The following is a 21,159-nucleotide window of genomic DNA, read 5'->3' on the forward strand; positions in this document are numbered from 1 at the left end:
TTGTATGTGACCTTTAGACAGTGCTCATGAGTTTTTTATTTTGCAAAACCTAAATTTACCATTGTGTTAGAATCTATTAATATCATTATAATGTGACGTGTTCAGTCATTGAGATCTGTGATGCCCAACACAGAACTGAAGCTGAACTACAGCCCTCAACTTCCCCCCAATAAACTCTAGCTGAGAATGTAGGAGAGATGTAGGCTGTTTTCAGGAATAGCTTTTTATCATGTAGCGTTATAGGGCACCTAGACTTTTATTGGCACCCTAGAGAGTTGTGCCCATGTGCCTGACTCTGGAACTTACCTCCTCAGGAGTGATTAGGAATGCCTCTGCAATCTTAGAATACAGCTCCTTAACATTAGTGAAGCCCTCTATCCTGCCAGTGGGGCTGCCGTGTGCCAACTGGGTGTGAAACACAAGCTTGGGTCGCAGGTTGACCGGAGGAGGCGGCAGGCCAGCCGCACCATTGGCACTGGAAGAGACTTTGCCAGCAGAGCCGGACGCCCTGTTGGCTATTTCGTCACTATCCACCAGCTTAGAGGAAACCTCCTTGCTCTTGTTTTTCTTCTTTACGCGCAATCCCAGAGGCATCTTTCTTTCAGCGAAGGAAATGAATTAATGAGTTTGAATTAATTAAGACTCTGGCTCCACTTCACCCTCCCCCTCCTCCTTGTGACGGTGTCACTTATCCGACACCTGCCTCCTGTTCCTTAGTCCTGACTCCTCACATGCTGCTCCCAGGTAACCGCACCAATTGCACAGACACTTCCTCATTCAGTCAGCTTGAGAAAACTTCCCTCTCTTCCCCTCCCACTGCCCCAACCTGGAGCTTCCCTCCTCCTCCTCTCTGTCCCTGCACATCCCCACAGCTCTCCTCCCCTCCCTGCAATCAGCTGCATTTGGCAAAACTGCAAGGCAATTCAGCTAGTCACTCATATAGTTTTATAACGAGGAATGCTACCTCTTTATATCTAAACTGAATCACAAACTACAGGTATGGGACCTGTTATTCAGAATGCTTGGGACCTGGGGTATTCCGGATAATGGATCTTTCTGTAATTTGGATCTTCATACCTTAAATCCTTAAAGAACATAATTTAAACATTAAATAAACTCAATAAGCTGGTTTTGCTTCCAATAAGGAATAATTATATCTTAGTTTGGATCAAGTACAAGGTACTGTTTTATTATTACACTTGTCACTTTGTTAGTGACATAAACGTATTTTTGTGGTAATATTCCTTTAAGGGGACGTAAAAGCCTGGGGTGTCACTGGTGTGAGGCAAGTTGAGAAACCTTCCAATGCTAAAAATGTAAGCGCAGGACAAGGGTGCTGATATCATGAGACAAGGTGAGAATTGTGCCTTTAGGCTGCAGCCCACATACATAACCAGGGGAGGCAAAAAGCATCCTGATATCTTTACGAGTGGAAATTCTGTATACCTCCCAACTGTCCTGTTTTCTGTGGGACAGTCCCGATTTTGACAGCTCAGCTCTCAGTCCTGGATTTTTATTAAAAAGAGTTTCTCTTTGATCTCATGCACTGAAGCTCTAGGGATGGGCAAATTTTTTCTGCAGAAACTACGCCCATAGACTTGTTTGGAGTCCCGCGTAAAAAAAATTTGCCGCGCATCAAAGAGGCTTTTTAACATGCAATCACTTGGGGGTGCCTAACTTTTGCACCCCCAAGTTAGAAGACCTTTCCTTCTCCTTTAAAGGAGAATTCAACCATTAACTACCCTACGTAGACCCCCCTCCCTCGTCCCCCCCAGCCTAGCTGCCTAACCCCCCCCCCCCAGGGAATGTTAACATCAATGTGGAATGGTGCAATAACTCTGTACTAGTCTCCACTTACTGCTCATCACTGGAAGAGCTCATGATTGTCAGATGCAGACCTTTCTATCTGCCACGGGAATTTACCACTGTGTTCATCATTGGGGTATATATCCCCCCCAGTGCAAATGCTAAAGGGGCACTCTGTGGGCTGTACGTAGTTATTAGTGATCTGCAAAACACACACCCGGACAGATTGTTTATTGTTGCCGGAGATTTTAACAATGTAAATCTCAAGTCGGCTCTCCCAAAATTCTACCAACATGTTACGAGGGGGGAAAACACACTGGATCTTGTTTACACAAACATACCGGGCAGAGCCCCGCCCGCACCTGGGATAAGCAGATGACATTTTTCTTATGTTAATACCTGTTTACAGACCGATCGTCAGACGTTCCAAACCAGTTATAAGGAAGGTGAGGACCTGGCCAGCAGATGCTATCCCTGCTCTTCAGGACTGTTATGAGTACACCGACTGGAACATATTCTGAGAGGCTGCGACTGTTGAGGATAGTACAAACTTGGAAGAGTTCACAGCAACTGTGATGTGCTACATAACCAAGTGCATCGATGATTTCACTATCTCCAAGAACATCACCATACGTCCCAATCAGAAGCCGTGGTTGTCTGCTGAGGTACGTGAACTGCTGAGGTCTCGGAACCTTGCCTTCAGACTAGGTGATAAGGCAGCCCTTAGAACGGCAAGGGAAAAACTGCCCAGGCTATCAAGGAAGCCAAACATGCATATAGTCAAAGAATACATAGCCAATTTCAAGACAGCGGGAACACCAGGAGCATGTGAGAAGGCTTTAGGCTATCACCAAATACAAGATGACAATAACAGCCTGTGGTGATGGTGCCTCCCTTCCAGATATGCTAAATCAATTTTACGCCCGGTTCGATGCAATGAACAACACGAAGGTGACGAAGATCATACCTCCACACAATGACCAGGTGCTATGTCTAACCAAGACTGATGTTAGGAACACCATCCGCAGAGTCAACCCACGTAAGGCTGCGGGACCAGACAATATCCCTGGAAGAGTGCTCAGAGAATGTGCAGACCAGCTGGCTGATGTTCTCACCAACATCTCCCTGAGCACTGCTGTTGTTCCAAAGTGCTTCAAGGAGTCCATCATTATTCTTGTGCCAAAGAAGTCCCATGTGTCCTGCCATAACGACTATCATCCTATCGCACTAACATCCACCATAAAGAAGTGCTTTGAGAGGCTGGTCATGAGACACATCAAAGGCCTGCTCTCACCATCTCTGGATCCACTGCAGTTCGCCTATCGTTCCAATCGCTCAACGGACGATGCCATCGCCACTACCTTGCACTTGGCACTTACTCACCTAGACAATAGAGATACGTATGTACGAATGCTGTTCTTAGACTTTAGCTCAGCATTCACGACAATTATTCCTCAGCACTTGAGTGTTAAGCTGAACATGTTGGGCCTGAACATCTCTATCTGCAACTGGATTTTGGACTTCCTGTGAGGTTTCAGCGCATGGCAAGATGCACGCCGACACACACGGCCGACGCAGACGCACGCCAATGCAGAAGCATGTGCGTCATCTTACGTTGCGCGCCAAAACGGACGTGGGGTGTAAAAACGTCCACTAACGTGAACGTGCACGGCGTGAGGACGCAGGACGCAGGTGTCATTACGCTTGGCGCCAAAATACCTCTTTAAAAGGACGCTCAGGGGAAGGCTCTGTGCTTGTTGATAAAAACCTGCTCCTGTATCTTTTGGAACCCTGACTATTTTTGATTCTGGTTTTGACTTCGGCTTTGGATCTCGACTTACGACTGAACTCTGCATCTGACCCCAGCATGTTTATCAGTTTACTATTGAACTCTGCCTGCATCCGACTCCGGCCTGCCTTCCTGATAACGACTGAACTCTGCCTGCACCGACCCCGGCCTGCCTTCCGACTACTCTTCTGCCTATTCCTTCTTACTACTATTGTCTGACACAGCTTGTGACACCCCTGCTGGACCTTGTCTCCTTTCATCTGGACTCTAGACAGGTGAGGCCTGACACTTCATGACCAAGAAACCTTAGGTAGTCCGAATGGGAAGAAACATCTCCAGTGCAATCACACTGAGCACGGGGGCTCCTCAAGACGGTGTGCTTAGTCCACTGTCATGGGTCGAATCACATCATCAAGTTCGCTGACGATACAACAGTGGTGGGTCTCATCGGCAAGAAAAACGAGTCAGCTTATGAAGTGAAATGGATAACGGACTGGTGTAAAGTTAACAATCTGTCTATTAATACAAACAAAACAAAGGAGATAGTTGTTGACTTCAGGAGAACATGTCAACAGAACATGTGGGGATCATTCTCCACTGTACATTGATGGATCTCCGGTGGAAATCATCAAGAATACCAAATTCCTTGGGGTACATCTGGCGGAGAACCTCTCCTGGACCCTTAACACCAGCTCTATAGTGAAGAAGGCACAGCAGCGTCTCTACTTTCTGCGAAAGCTGAAAAAAGCCCACCTTCCACCATCTATCTTTTACAGTGGTTCTATTGAAAGTATTTTATGCAGCTGCATCACTACCTGGTATGGAAACTGCTCTAAATCAGATCTCAAGATCCTGCAGCAGGTGGTGAGGACAGCGGAAGAGATCATTGGGGTCTTGCTTTCCGCCATTATGGGTATTTACCACACCCGCTGTCTCCAGAAGGCTACCAGCATTGTCAGGGATAGCACCCACCCTGCACACGATCTTTTTACACTCCTGCCATCTGGTAAAAGATACCTCAGTATTCGGGCGCTGACCTCCAGAATGTGCAACAGTTTATTTCCACAAGCAATCAGGCATCTCAACTCCCAAGGACTGAACTGAATACATTCATAAGGAACATAATAAAACCTCTGTAATATTTTACATAAATGTATGCCGCCTTGTATGTCCACCTTTGCCCAGTGGGACCATGTACCTGCTAGGGTTGTTCACTTCAATAATTCACACTTGATGTACCCAGTATAGTCTTATGTATAGCACCATGGGTTCTGGAGGAAAGTTATTTTGTTTCTACTATGTACTGTATTACTGTATATGGCTGAAATGACAATTAAATCCACTTGACTTGATTTGACTTGACTTGAGAGGCAAGCACACATTAGAATTTTAGGGTGGAATTGAACATAAATATTGCAATGGCTTAATATATGGTGCAGTCTCCCTGATTATAAATACTTCCCCATTTTGCCATTTATCTGAGAAAATTCATCTCCTATTTGTCTTAACTTGAAACACACACAAGAGCTGCCAAAACACTTTAGTCTTAGCAAACCACAGCCCTAACATTCCAACCTGTGTTTATTATTTTTAAGATGAAGTTACTATTACACAGAAAAATATAAAAATTAATTTACATTAAAGGATAATGAAGTTTTAATCAGAAACGTAACTAGAGGGGGGCGGGCCCTGGCGCGCAGCCGGGCCCCCCTCCATACACCCGGAACTGGCCGGGAATATGCGCCGCAAAGCGGCGCGCGGACTGGCGGGGGGCCCTGAGGGGGTGAGGGCCCGCTCGCACCCCCTGCTCCCCCGGTAGTTCCGCCACTGGTTTTAATAATAAAAATAAAAGTAAGATAAGAAGTCTTTAGCTTTACTTATTTATTTATTTATTAATAAATAATATATTGTCCTTTTTTAGGCAGCTTCTTGATGCTGTATGAGAAGAGCAGATGTTAGATACAACTCTCTTCCTCTCTCTTTCTCTCTAAATTATTCTCACACAAAGGTGAAAAGAACAAAGATCCTTGATTTCATTGTTGGCTTAAATGGATTGGCCACTATGCTGGACCTATTAATTTGAGTCCCTACTCTGGCAGCCATAACATAGGGAACTACCCCACTACAATTCTTCTCATGGAGCACAAAACCACTCTTATGAGCTATCCTATACCTCCCTCACACTTACAGAGTGTGCTATATTAGAAACTAGTATCAAACCTTCTTATTCTCATACACAGGGTCCCTTTCCCTAACTTCCACTGAAATGTTCTGCAAACCTCTCTGGTCTTTTCTTTTTACTGAGGCCTTTCAGGCTTCCTGGTACCATCCACTCTTCTCCACAATATGGTAAATCAGAGCCCAGAGTCTGAGATTTTGGGATTCCCCTTCTTTACACTAGGTTGTATGGATAACTAACCAAGGCCGATAGAAATGTCTTCCTTTCCCCAGGTAGGGGTTACCATCTTTTCATCAGCTCCTTACCAGATGATGATGTAGTAGCAGCAGGAATGAAAGGGGAAGATTCATGGAATAGGATAGCTAGATGGGGCTATGATGCACCAGGGCAGGGCCATGGCATCTGAGGCTTAAGTGACTGAGGAGAAAGGTAATAGGCGGGATGAAGGGGGAACAGGTAGGTGCTATTGGGGCAGACCCATCCAAATGTTTTTTTCTCATACTCTCATTTTTGTTTCATAAATATATCACATATTTCAAATATTGATAGCATTCTGAAGATATTTGAAAAAAAGAGCCTGAAGAATCGGAACAACAGAAAGGGAAGAGGGCTTCATCTTCTGATACACAATACACTGGCAGGCATGATTCTTTAACTGATTAAATATTCAAACCTGCCCAATGCATTCTCATAAAGGTAATACATTTTTGAATCCATGAGTCAGTTTTTTGGCAATCAGATTGGTGGCCAAATTATTGGGAGGAGGTACAGCATTTGGCCTCCAATAAGTGACATGGGAGGCATAGACTGACAATTTCAGTTCAGATCGACAGACTACATTTCAGTCAGATTAATCCGTTCATGTCTCAGGGGGATCACCTTCAGCTGCAAAAAAAGTGATCAGCCAACCAGGTTTTCAGTCCTTACTGGCCAAATGTGACCAGATGGGACAGCATATGGATCATTTAACACTGTGCGCCAGGTTGCCCACACACAAAACAATGTTGTGAAATTCTGTTAAACACATCGCTATGTAACTGGCTTCATTCTTGAGAAAGGCACATATCATTGGTATAATGGATAACAGAATAAGCTGTACCATTTCCACATAAACAGCACAATTCTATGCTATACAAACTATTGCTTTAATAGCTTTGCAACAAGGTTTGATCTTGTAGCATAGTTACTGATATTTCTGGATTTATCCATGTTTGAACATGATTAGAACTAAATAAACACCATGGATTATATATTTGTCACTTTAGCTTTAAAAATTGGGTTATATTTAGTGCATAAAAATAGATATATGTATGTAATAACCACTGTCCCAGCTAATGTAATACAGTAAATACACAATAATAATGGAATGTAATAAAATTCCTTAAAGTGATACTGACACAAAAAAAATACTTTTCAAAATATTAATCTGCATCAAGGGGGTTATTTACCAAAATCTGAATTTTTCAGATTTTTTAAATGAAAAAAGTCAGCCCAAACTAGAATCCATGATTTGCCCTTATTTATCAATAAAAAAAACTTGAAAAAATCGGATTGGGAAAAAAACACGACTTTTTCAGATTGTTACATGTAAAACTTTTCCGCATTTAAAAAATTTGCATTTTAGCGGAAAAACCAGCGTCAAACCCCAAAAACATCTTCTAATGGTAAAGAGGACATCTGCCATTGACTTTTACATGATTTCAACAGGTTTTAGATGGTGTATTTTCAGATTCGGACTTGGAACAACTTCGGGGCATCATAAATCATCAAAAAAATTGTGTCTTTTTTTTACCTTGACTTTCTGGGGGTTTTGGTATCAAAATAGACACCATTAAAAAATTGTGCATTAATAAATGTCAATAAATGTCATAAATGTCAAAATTATATATATAGCATGCAAAAACAATATTCTGATAATAAAAAAGGTTTAATTTCTGGTGTCAGTATCTCTTTAAGCACCATTTTAGAGACCTGGAAGTCAATTCTTTTATTTCATGTAAAGTCAAATGTTAGCATCCTTTTATTTTTAATTAGCCGTCTCCTGGAAAAATTATGTATTTGTCAACCCCCAAAGCACAGTAGTGCAATAGGAACAGCAGCACCTAAACAGTTCCCCATACAAATACAGGTATGGGATCCATTACCCAGAAACCCATTATCCAGAAAGCACCGAATTAAGGAAAGGCTGTCTCCTATAGGCTCCATTATAAGTAAATAATCAAAATTTTTAAAAATATACTTTTTCTCTGTAATAATAAAACAGTAGCTTGTACTTGATCCCAACTAAGATATAATGAATCCTTATTGTAGGCAAAACCAGCCTATTGGGTTTATTTAATGTTTACATGATTTTTCAGTAGACTTAAGGTAGGAAGATCTAAATTACAGAAAGATCTGTTATCTGGAAAGCCCCAGGTTCAGAGCATTCTGGATAAGAGGTCCCATACCTGTATATCACTGTATTAGTCTATACATTCTCCCATGCGTATTCTTTTTAAACTTGTTAGAAAATATAAGTACACTGGTCCATACAAACATTGTCAGTTATAAAGACTTGTAGCTCTTAATAACATCACTAAACTACTTTTCCCTTTTACAAAGCTGGTTTGCTGTGCAGTTTCAGTACAGTGGAGAGAACCTCGCCGGTCCAATTGTCAACAAACAATTGGATTCAGCATCTTTAGATTCAGGATAGAACTGGAACTGTATGACATTTGCAGGTCACACCTACCTTACCTCTGGAAAACATGACTGTAAGAATGAAAGAGCCTCTCAGAATCTCATAAAACATGAAGAAGCTGATAAACATCTCAGAGTAACTCGAGTCATGCTTGCAAGCTGTGCAGCCACAGAGTATAAGCATCAAGCAGCTGCTGTATGCAAAGTGCCCTAATGAATAACACTTGTCATTACAGTACATAAAAGGTGAATTAACAAATTTACTTGCAATTCAAGTATATCAATATCTTTAAATGTTTTTTTTTCTCCAAATAATTTACTTTAAAAAGAGAAGCATCTTGAAACTGCTTAAGCTCAAAATATTACATCGCTATTTACACCAAACCATAATTTGGCCTTGGGACAGGAAAAAAATGTAAATATATAGGAATACTTTAATTGGGCTAGTTAGGAAATACTAATCTACTTTATAGGATTACGGTTCAAACTGCACCTGCATTTGGCCTTTTGCTCACATTTCCCATATATTGGCCCAGATTCAATTCAGTGAGAAAAGGTTATCTCAAGTTTTATCACATGAAAAGACACAAACAAAAAAAAAACGTTTCTCACTATGGCTGCCAATTTAACCATTGTTTTACAACAGATTATGACTGACACATTTCTATGGCCTATAACTCATGCACAGGTAATGAGACAGAAAACTTAATAAACTCAACAGGGGGTTAAAAGGCCCAGCTAAACTGCCTATATATCTGAGGTTCCAGTTCTGTTGGACAGTACATCCATTGCCTCCATGAGCACAAAGGGAATTCCTGTCAAACAATATATAGGATATGTTAGTGTTCTCTAAAAAAAAATACTGTGCTATTTTTCCATATAAGGGTAAGTGCACACGCTAAGATTTGGGGAGATTTAGTCGCCCGGCGACAAATCACCTCTTCTTCTTGGGATTAATCACACTGAAACGCCTTCCCGCCTGCTAGAATCTAAATCACCAGCGGGGTGGCACTCAGAACGATTCGTTTTCTGAAATCGCCCAAAGTTGCCTTACGAGGAAACTCCGGGTGACTTCAGAAAACGAAGCGATCCGAGTGCCATCCGGCTTCACGCCTGCTAGAATCTAAATCGCCGCCAGGATGGCACTCGGATCGCTTTGTTTTTCAAAGTCACCCGAAGTTTCCTCGTAAGGCAACTTTGGGCGACTTCGGAAAACTAATCGCTCTGAGTCTGAGCCATCCCGCTTGCGATTTAGATTCTAGCAGGCGTGAAAGGCTTTTCGGGGAGATTAGTCACCCGAAGAAGAGTCGATTTGTCGACGGACGACTAAATCTCCCAGAATCTTAGCGTGTGCCCTTACCCTTAACCAGGGATGCTGCTGCTGCCATGGGGCGAGTTGAGAAACTCACCTATGAACAAAGTGTGAATTGTCACCTATCTCTTTGTGGCCAATAATAAATGTTACCAGAGAAAGTTACCTATTGCCATAAACACATTTTTCAGGTGCAGATTTGACATGATGAAATAATTGTGAGAAGCATGAGAAGTGAGACGGGGTATATATATATATATATATATATATATATATATATATATATATATATATATATATATATATATATATATATATCCTTGCATGTAATGGTTGGGGGTCATTGACTTGTCATATTTTCCTTATATTTGTAATATGGGACCTGTTATCCAGAATGCTTGAGACCTGGGGTTTTCCAGATAAGAGGACTTTAAATAATTTGGATCTTAACATCAATTCTGCCAGAAATCATTTAAACAGTAAATAAACCCAATAGAATTGTTTTGCCACCAGTAAGGATCAATCACATCTTCGTTGGAATCAAGTAGTACAATGTACAATTTTATTATAACAAAAGATAAGGCAATCATTTTCAAAAATTGTTTTATTAAAATAGAGATGCCCTTTCAATAATTCAGAGCTTTCTGTATAACAAGTTTCCGGATAACAGATCCCTATCCTGATTTATTAAGCTGGCCATCCACGGGCCAATAAAAGCTGACAGAGTCGGCAGTTTATCGGCCCGTGTGTGGGGCCCTCCAACGAGCTTCCCCAATCGATATCTGGCAGTCGATCAAGCAGGGTTAAAAATCCCGTTAGATTGCGGCCGCATCTGTTTGTAGATGCCGTCCCGCAATCCGACCATCCGTATTGGCAGCATTATGATCCGATGGTTAGGCCCTAGGGCCCACGATCGGATCAGCCCGATATCTCCCACCTCAATGTGGGCATATTGGGGAGAGATCTGCTCATTTGGCAAAATTGGCAAACGAGCAGATCTCTATGTGTATGGCCACCTTAAATGTCTAACGATTATGCAGCAGATTTACTAATGTAATGAATAGGTGCCATACTGCAAATTAGTACCACTTTGCATAAATTCATTTTCTGGGAATTTAGATAACTACCTTAACTACAATTTTGTGTTTTTTCTTTGATGAAAGGGACCTTGTTTAGACCTTGTGTAACCCCCAGTCCCATTCATTCACTGTACAGCTTTAGAGCACAAGTCAATAATGGCAACAAAGAAAAACTAAGCAAATACCATTTATTTCTATGAGGAAATAATATGACTTAGATATTCCAGTACAATGTTATCATACTAATATGTATTTTGCAGAGGCCCACTAGTCCTGCACAATGTCCTTATCTTACTAAGAGGTAGAAATAGTTATGCATTAAAACACAAAAAAACTGTTGAAATGAGCTTTCTTTGAACTTGATTTACCTCTGGTGTTCCATGGGACCAGTTGCTTTAGTCATGTATCTGGCCAGAAACTGACCAGAACATCCATTCAGCCAGGAGCATGTATTTAATATGTTTCCTATCAAGTAGCAAGGTTTGTAATACATTGTAATATGTATTTTGTGCACTGAACTGAACTATTGAGAAAAGTTGTGAACATCAGAAGAGGAAGTTAGAAGGAGTAGGGTGTATGGAGAGAACAGCCAGGAATAACGTTAATTTCTTCCCTGCATTCTGGAATCCCTGTGTGGATCTTTGTAGTTCTGCTATACCCTGCACTAGGTCTTCACACTTTCAACCTATGTAATAATTAGGTATGATATGAACTGTAATGTGACAGTTAAGGAATTTCCCCAATCATTTTGAATTATTTTGAATTACTGAAGAAAGAGAAAATTGTAGGCTAAAGAAATGGCCTAAACAGAAGGTTAAAGCGGGTGAGAGATGTCCATCAAATTCAACCTTTTAAATTCTCTCTATTGTTAGTTGATCAAGAGGAAGACAAAAAAAAAAACCCATTTCAAGCCTCTCCAGTTTGCCTCAGGGGTAAAAAAAAAAATCCTTCCTGACTCCAAAACGGCAATTGGACTAGTCCCCGGATCAGCTTTCCTTAAATTCATAGGTTCTATACCAGATAAAAGGAAAACTGAGAAAATCAGAAATAGAGGCCGGTCTAAAATGGAACTAAGCTCTCTTAGAAACCGGGGTGTATGCAGCGCTGTTCCCGTGTACATTGCCGCCTGAGGCGGCTCCAGTAATGCCGCCCCCCAGCCCAATTTCATTTCCAGGGGGAGGCAGCAACGATAGTGCAGAGAGAGCAATTGCTTTAAAACCCGGAAATTCGGCTCTTAAAGGCACCAGGAGCGGCTTTTTGCCACCCCTGGAGACCCACCCTACTCAGCTCGCCTCATTGGCAGATCGCCCCTGGGTGTATGTCATCTAGCCCTGGCGCCATGTTCGCATTCATTTCTATTGAAGCTTTATTAAAAGATTTAATTCGGGATTCGGCCTTTTTGAGCTGGATTCGGATTTGACCGAATCCTTCTGCCTGGCGGAACCGAATCCGAATCCTAATTTGCATATGCAGGGAGGGAAATCGCGTGACATTTTGTCACAAAACAAGGAAGTAAAAAATGTTTCCCCTTCCCAGCCCTAATTTGCATATACAACTCAGAATTCAGATTCGGTTCGGTATTCAGCCATATCTTTCGCGAAGGATTCGGGGGTTCGGCAGAATCAAAAATAGTGGATAGGGTGCATCCCTAGAGATAAATCTAAAAAATAGTTATACTGTACTATAAATAATAGATTAAATTACTGATATACTGTATTTGTCCAGGAGCAAATAGAAAAGCATTTAGGTGGCTTGAAGGAAAGAAAAACTTTGTGTGTAAGATATTGTTCAGATATATTATATCCATAGACTTTTTTTTCTTCAGTTCACATATTTCACATGCAGAGGAAATATTCTTTTATTAGGAGATCAAACATTAGAAATGATCTATGGGTTCAAGAAAGTCCTTTTATCCACCCTCCAGTTTTAAAGGAGAACCAAACCCTTAATTAAAAAAACCCTTACCCCCTCCCTACCCTATATAGACACCCTCCCTGCTCCCCCCCTAGCCTAGCTGTTACCTTCAGTAAATGCGCCATCTTCTGCACTCCGGTAATCTTCGGGTTTTCTTCTGGCGCATGTGCAGTTGTCAGAAACCCGGAGACCGGCCTAACTGCGCATACACTGATACGTCACTTACTTCACTCAGAAGACCGAAGAGAAGAAGATGGCGGCCTTGAGCTCCACTGCTCTGAATCTGCAAAAAGAGGTAAGTAAAGAGTTAGGGCTTGGGGGGAGCAGGGAGGGGAGGTCTATGTTGGGTAGGTGGGTAGGGGTTTTTATAATCAAGGGTTTGGTTCTCCTTTAAGGGTTTGTTACTTAGAATCTTATATGTAAAAAAAAGTTGTATATGGCCTATGTTAAAGCATATACTAGCACAGGGGAAAACTGAGGGTAGATATGACTTATCAAGACTGGCAAAATAGCTTTCTCTTCACTGTTTTGTGCTTTGCAAAAACACTGCTCAAGGGACTCTTCAAATTACTAATTAGGTGGTGCTTAGCATCTAATCATTTAGCTAAGTAGTATCCTCTATCTATTCCCAGTGCTTTCAGAAAATGCAGAGTAGAAATTACTTTTTTTACACAAATATTGGAATTTAGTAAAAACCAGGAGGTTCTGGTCCCAGACATACACTCTGAATGATAATATATTAGGAATAAATTAGGAAAAAAAGTAGGAAAGCAAACCCTTAGGGGGTTATTTATCAAGGTCCGAATTTATCTCAATATCGGCTGCTACAAACTCCGATCTCACCTAATCTAGCTCGGGTTTTCCACGCTTATTTATTATTAAATTTTTCCGAAAATTACTGTTTTCCCTGAAAACTCCGAATTTTTCCTTCGAAAGCTCTAAAAACATCGTAAAATTGCCCGAAACCCCCGACACAACCAAAAATCAATGGGACTGTTCCCATTGACTTTTATGCAACCTCGACAGGTTTGAGATGCCGTGGTTTTATATTCAGGCTTTTTAGCCCTCGGGGTTTAATAAATTCCGAAAAATTCGTGATTTTTTTAAAAGTCCGATTTTATTAAAAAAATCACAGATTTTTTGGATTTTGGGGAATTTCGGGTATTAGTAAATAACCCCCATAGTCTATATGTTGAGCTAGTTAAGATGAGAATACATATTATCCAAAACATTCGTGAAATGTTACTCAACATTATTCTAGTTTTTAATTTGTTGTAATTATATTTACGGTTTAATATTCCCTTTGACTCCACACTGCTCATATTTCTTTTTTATTCTTACCATTCCCCCCTTTGTTTTCTGTTGTCTCTTCTTATAAAATACAAATAAATAATAAATAATGATGCACCATATAACATGGTTGTTCAGTCTATATAGCTTATTATAAGATAAACTAATTAAAGGTCTAGCAATGTTTTTGTAATCAACATCCAAATGAAAAATATTGCAATACAAACAGGAACAAAAGTTTCAACTTTGACCGTTTACATTGGCTAAAAAAATACCTTGAAGCTTACAATCGCTAGTTTCATCTGGAAAATATTTTTGTTGCCCTGTTATCATATGCCTGCATTCTTGTTTATCTTCCAAGATATTTTAGTGGAGACTGTTTCCCAGACACGGTCGTACTTTTGGAATATCTGAATCATCAGTGTTAACAGTTACAGTACATATCAGGCATGAGTTGAGCAGAGCTGATAAAACTGGTTAATATTTCATCACAACTATGCCCCCAATCTTTTAAAGACCACACTAGCAAACAACTAGTAAAATCAATTGGTTCAAGTATTTAATTAAAAAAATGAAAGCTCTGTTAAGAATTGTGTGTATACAGGTATATATATACCTGTATTGCCAACCCATTAATCCAGCATGCTGTCTTATAGCTTGGGCAAATAGCTCCATGGCTATGGCAAATAATATCGGGGGCATAGTGCAGCCCAGCCCCGACCAAGCTGAAAAGCTTGTGAGTTGATGCCATTAACTACTACAGAGGCCTTAGGTGAATGATATAGTAGCTTTAGCCATGCCATGTACGTATATAGAACCAATATTAAAAAAGCTCAAAATTTGCCATAGATATGGCCGTTCCACAGTATCAAAGGCTTTGGCTATATTTTAAGGTGGCCATACACAGGCCGATAAAAGCTGCCGACAGTCCCGCGATCCGAACGCCCGTTAGCCATCGTTAGGATCCGATCGTTGGGCCCCAGGGCCCACGATCGGATCAGTCCGATATTGCCCACCTCAAGGTGGGCATATCGGGGAGAGATACGCTCGTTTGGCGACATTGCCAAACGAGCGGATCTCTCCGTGTATGGCCACCTTAAGGCCGCCACCGCTCTCCAAATGTCTACAATTATCATGTTTGGTTGCTAAATTTAGATATAGCTGCCTTATATTTAGGGCCATGGATTTGCCCGGCATAAAGCCTGTTTGATCTTCTGATATTACCGTGTGCAGGACAGCTTTGCCCATATTTTAATATGTGTGCATAGCAGCGAGATGGGAGGGTAGGCGTCTATCCACTTATGGTCTTTCCCTGTCTTGTGTAATAAGACAATAGAGGCTTTATATAGGGAGGTTGGGAGAGTACCCTCATCTATTGCATGTTGCAGCAATCATAGAAGGTGAGGGCCAATTGAACTTTTAAAGCGCTTATAAAATTCAATTGGGAGCCCATCAGGGCCTGGAGTTTTGTGTGAAGGAAAATAATCTATCAAGTTATACAGCTCCACTAAGGAAAAGTCTGCTTCCAGAGTCTCCCGATGTTCTGTGGATAGTTGAGGGAGATTAAGAGATGTCAGAAAGTCCTGTATTTCGGCCTCGTTTGTAGTATGGTTAGTACTGTATAGTTCAGTATAATAGTTAGTCAACAGTGATGCAATCTTATTGGGGTTGGTATGGGAAGTCCCAGAATTATCTAGTAGCTCGGTTATAACCGGGGGGGGGAACTGTCTGCCCTTGCCCACTCTTTCTCCCTGCTCAAAAAAGGAAGCTTTAGTGAAAAGCAGCTTATGTTTCGCTTTTTGGCCAAGAAGTGTAGTGTGTTTGGATTGAGCTGTTTGTAAGGTTTGAAGTGTTGAAGCGTGGGGTGGCGAACAGCCTCTGCTTCACTTACAGCTACCTGATGGGCCAGATCCCCCTCTTCTGCGATGTGATTTCTCTATGCAACATTCCCATGGTATATGTTTTAAACGTATCCCATAGTATTGAGGGGATAGCTGTATTAGTATTAAATTTAAAAAAATACTGAATTTCATCCGCTATTTGTTCATCATTGTCTATTATATGCAGCCATACCAGATTTAAGGATTACCTCTTAACTATACTGGTTGTGGGAGCTTCCCAAGTGGCAAGTAGAGGTGCATGATCTGATATGGTAAATAAGTCACCTGCTTTAAGCCTGCAAAGCGTCCACTTGAGAGAAAAATATAGTTTATTCGAGACAGTGAGAGATGGGAAGTAGAGAAACAGGTATATTGAAGGTAAGTTGGGTGTAAATACCTCCAGCCCTCTGTGAGCCCTATTGCTTCCATCAAGTTAGCTAATCTAGAGGGAGATGCAGGGGTGTGGGGGGTCTCTTATTCAGTTTATCCAGTTGCGGATTTAGTACTGTACTAAAATCCCCTGCACATATTACTTTTGCTTGTGGCTTGGAGGTTGCAAATGCAATTAACTGGTGTATACATTCATCTGCATAAGGAGGAGGTATATACATGTTAGCTAGCACAAATTTCGAAGCATTAATATGACATTGTATAAATACAAATTAACCCCTGGGATCTGTCTTCAATGTAAAGAGCTGGAAGTTTACCGTTTTCCTGAGTAGCACAGTGGTGCCAGCTGTATAAGTAGAGTAAGCTGAATGATAACACCAACCAACCCATGGTTTTTTAAAAGACACTAGTTTACCCCCTGTGAAGTGCGTTTCTTGTTAAAATATCGCGTCACAGTGCTGTTTCTTGATGTAGTCTAAAACAATCCTGCTCTTGATTAGATCATTCAGCCCTCTGACATTCCAGCTCAATACAGCAAGAGACATATTATGCATTTATGTTGTATGAAATACAGTAGTAAGACCATATGCCATTGTAGGGTTGTGCACTTGCTTATTGCTCTCTGTCCAATCTGCCTGATCAACACTATTTCAACCCAACTATAATCAAACCCAGGCCCAGATGGTTGCTGCTGTAGAAAATTAACCATTTAAAGTCTCTTTAAGATGTTATGTCCATCTGTCCTTTCTGCCCGTTCTGTTTAAAAAGAAACAACAGTAAAGCAGAATGTACCCAAACAACCTCCTCCAACTTGAGGGGAACAATATGAACCAGTTCCATAGGCATCCTTCTAGAGATGCCTGAGGGTGTAGATAACAAATAATAGCCAGCTTGGCTGTACTGGCCAATACCAGTGGCAAGCCATAGAAAAGCGAGAGGAGAAAGGCCACTCCGGTGGCTCCTGATGTGCATGCTTGTGGTGAAGACATAGGCAATCCGGCGCTTTTTTTGTCAATAGCTGTTGCTTGCCTCTTCTAGATTGTCACGTACTAGAGTTGCCAGTATAGAAACATTTAGTAGAGGAACGGTGCTCCGGCCGAAATCCATTCCATGTATCCAATCACTCCAGGCGTGCTACTTCATTTGCGTCGGACTGCGGCCGTCTATCCATATGGCAGCCTCTTGTGGCGATACAAAGAAGTGTGCCTTCAAAGAGGTCTGCCAGCATGGGTTCAGCGAGGTCTGCCAGCGTGGGTTCAGCTGTAGGCATAGTTGATGTTGAGACAGAGAGCTCCGGCGTGGCCTCTGCGCCATCTTGTTTGCATTTGCTTGCATACCACCTGTCTTGTCGGATCCGTGATGGCAGTGTCTTGGCTTGTAGGTATAACAAATTGAGACCACTGGAACGGAGCAGAGCTGACTTTAATCTTCTCAACATCAAGCTGGTAGCCACACCGCTCCCTAAAAAGATTTTACTGCGGTTGATGGATTATTTACTTATTATTCACTTATATCCATGATTAATTTTGGTAAATATATATATATATATATATATTATATATATATATATATATATTGATGTTATTGTAATGAAATTTTAGATTTGAAAATGAATTTATAATGGATTTATTTATTGTAATGAAATTTTCTGGATGTTGTTTGTAATTTTGAGATGATTTCAGACGGGAGGTAGGTTTCTGACATGGGGATGGGTTACACCCAGGGTAAATCTATTGTGCTTTGGAAATTTGGTTGTTTACTAATGGACATACATACAAATCTCATTCAAATGAGAAAGACTTTAAATGTTTGGTATTGGCCATTTTTTTCAGAGATGAGATCTAGAAGCCAATATCTTTCTATAAAAGTGGAATTACACAAAAATTCAAACATATTTTGAAAGCTTTGACTGCCCTGAAAAAAATGATATATAGTTTCCCTAGTAAACTAATAGTCCCCCCTCCCAGAAAATGCCCCTGACATGAAAAAGTCCAAAATCTTCAAAAACTCAAATATGAGGAAATGTTCTGTTCACACAATAAGCTATACACTTCATTTTTATTTATTTTTTAATGGTATGTCAAAAGGTTGTGTTCCCCTAAAATACTCTGTTTATTATATTTCTCAATTGATAAAACAATCTGTTGTGCTCAGTCCATTTATGTACTTATATCAATCTCACACAATTTTCTGTCTGATGTTTTGCCAAATTATTTCATATAAGAAGAGGAAAAAGAAACAAAAAAGAGAAATGACACATTGTGCAATGTTAAAACCAACTGGTTTCTTATGTTCAATTCCCCTGACCTATGTTACAGCCTAATACTAGATCTAGTATGAATTATTTCCTTAAAAGGTGCAGTTACTCTTTTGATAAGATTCCAACATTCAACTTCTGCTCTTAGACTGACTAACAATGCAGGATGACTTATCATCAGAACTTTCAATTCAGTGCCTGCAGTAATAACGACATAATATTGATGTACTATTATGTAAAGCTTTCTTGTACTTTAAAATACTTTTATATGCCATGAAAAGTAAACACTAAAAAGATGTAAGAAGGAAATACTTGCAGGGCAGGTCTCTTTAAAAATATATGAGATAAAACATGGTGGCTTAAGATAAATGGAAATGTTGATTTCTATAAGCCAATTTTGGTAAACTTCTTTATTATGTCACATATTAGAATATAAATGACCTGTTGATTAAGTTTTCTTTCAAAACACTGAGATCCCCTTTATAAAATTAGAGCAATTAAAAAATAATCACAACTTTTAATGATTGTAAATCAAAGCAACGTTGCCTGAAAATCAGTGGGACACACTTAGGAAAATGAATCAGATCTCATCTGGAACACAATGTTCCCATGAAAGAAAACATATTTGGCAGTGATGTTTGTGTATATTAAAGATGACAGCTCTAGTTTGTAGATACAGTATTTTTTTCCCTTTCAAAGTGCTCCTGGTGTATTTTACTTGAAGATCCCTTGTTCTTTTCTATACAATTGATGCCAAAGAAGGAAAATGAAAGTCATGCATACTAAGATTGGATACAAAACATTTTATTTGGGAATACACCTGGGCGACAGCTTCATTACGCATTTTGTTTTATGATAGCATACAGTTTGCCATGGGCTAGCGTCTGGTAATGTGCCTATACAGTTGTTTGTGAAGGAATAATGTGTATGATGGAACAATAAAACTATTTTCAGTGAAGCTTCTGCAGTACAATCTGTTTATTTAAAGCTATAAATTGATACAGTATTTGTATCTAAAGGTAAGACTACTATTTCCTAATTTAACAGTCCACAAGTAGGAACAAAAAGGAGAGATACCTAAACAACATTTACTAAAAAAACAGTTTGCAAAGAACCACACTACAGCATGCCCTTAAATGTGATCTAAACCCAGAATATAAACTTGTGTAAACTTAGAGTATGTCACTGAACACTTTTGCAGTTTACAATACTTTCGATTTTTAAAATTTTCTAAGATACTTGCATGTTTAGACTACTTTTGGCTCAACTGAAAGCAAACGGGCACATAGGCTGTTGTTAGCGGCTGTTGTCAACCTTGTGCAGTTTTGCAGATGGAGAGAAGCTCATTGCCCCTGCTCCATTGATTTGAATCTGATCCGCCCAAATACTGACCTCAGCTTCAGCTCCACTGTGTGTGACCACACACTGATTGATAAGATTTAAATCAATGGAGCAGGGGCACGGAGCAGATCTGCTTCTCTTTACCTGCTAAAATACGCAGGTTGACAACAGCCAGAGCCAACAGTCTGTGTGCCCATAGCCTAACTGGATACAGGAAGTGCATAGAAAGTTAGGGCTCCTGAAATAAATGCAAAAGAAGACTACTCTGATTAAGTTTACACCAACTAATTAATTAATTGGGTCAATAGTTGCCTAAGCAAAGGGCCTGATAAGGCATGGTTTATTAACTTTTCTACAGTCAGTTAAAGCAAATTCTGTAATACTACAGGCTGGAATTGCAGGGCTACAGTGGGTCAGTAGGCAGTGTGTAACAGGGGTCAGAATAGGACCTGGGTATTAACCCTTTGTTACCTGGATGGACCATCATCCGTTGGGTGGGGGAACACCTGGAAGGAGGCACAGCAGGCAAGGATGTGTAGTCTAACAGTTCCTTCTTTATTCGTCAAGGCATGCATCAGTACAGCAGTTCGCCAATAGGGCTCTATTCCCTGGTCCTTCAGCTTTTTCCTTTATTCATTCAGACACGTAAGTTAGGGAGCAGCAGAAAACATAAGCCGCAATGGGGCATGGTAAATGCAGTATAAACATATACCACATTTCACATACATACAGTCAGGTATTTTGATCGCCTGGTCACAGGATAAGTGGGTCTCTAACAACAAAATAACCTTGAGATCTGCTGAAGAAATATATACTTTAATAAAGCAACTAAAATACACAATTGATTGAAATTTACTAAACTACCACTGTTTTTAGCCTATAAAAGTTTAATTGAAACTTTTAGAATTATGTAGAATTTCTAATTAGGCCTGCAGTTTAACTTAATTTTTCATCCCTTGTGGTTTTTGTATTTGTTTCTCTGCTTTCTGCAGGACAGGCTCACTGAACCTAACAACTAGATTTCAAGTTTTATGTTGGAGAGGCAAATTTGAGAACAGTAAAAACGTTAAAAGGCAACTACAAAGATGCTTAGCTTACCTCTATGTGCAAAATAAATGTACTGCCCAGCACATGCAGTATATAAATAAGGCACTATTACTTATCATTAATTATCACAATATGGTTTTCAAAGCATATGTGCAGATATATGATAATCCACCAGGTTTCTCAAAATTTCCCAATA

General features: G+C 40.3%; 1 protein-coding gene across 1 annotated transcript in view; it reads right to left on the reverse strand.

The window, feature by feature from the left end:
• gipc2.S (GIPC PDZ domain containing family member 2 S homeolog) overlaps window positions 1–750 on the reverse strand; it is a gene marked incomplete at its 5' end in the record, with an annotated part of 43,125 nt that extends 42,375 nt beyond the window's left edge. Inside the window, 1 exon segment of the mRNA NM_001088817.1 lies at window positions 307–750. Coding sequence (NP_001082286.1) covers window positions 307–594 — 288 coding nt within the window.
• Between the last annotated feature and the right edge of the window lie 20,409 nt (window positions 751–21,159).

This window comes from Xenopus laevis, chromosome 4S (genome assembly GCF_017654675.1).
Source record: "Xenopus laevis strain J_2021 chromosome 4S, Xenopus_laevis_v10.1, whole genome shotgun sequence".
Classification (NCBI taxonomy): domain Eukaryota; kingdom Metazoa; phylum Chordata; class Amphibia; order Anura; family Pipidae; genus Xenopus; species Xenopus laevis.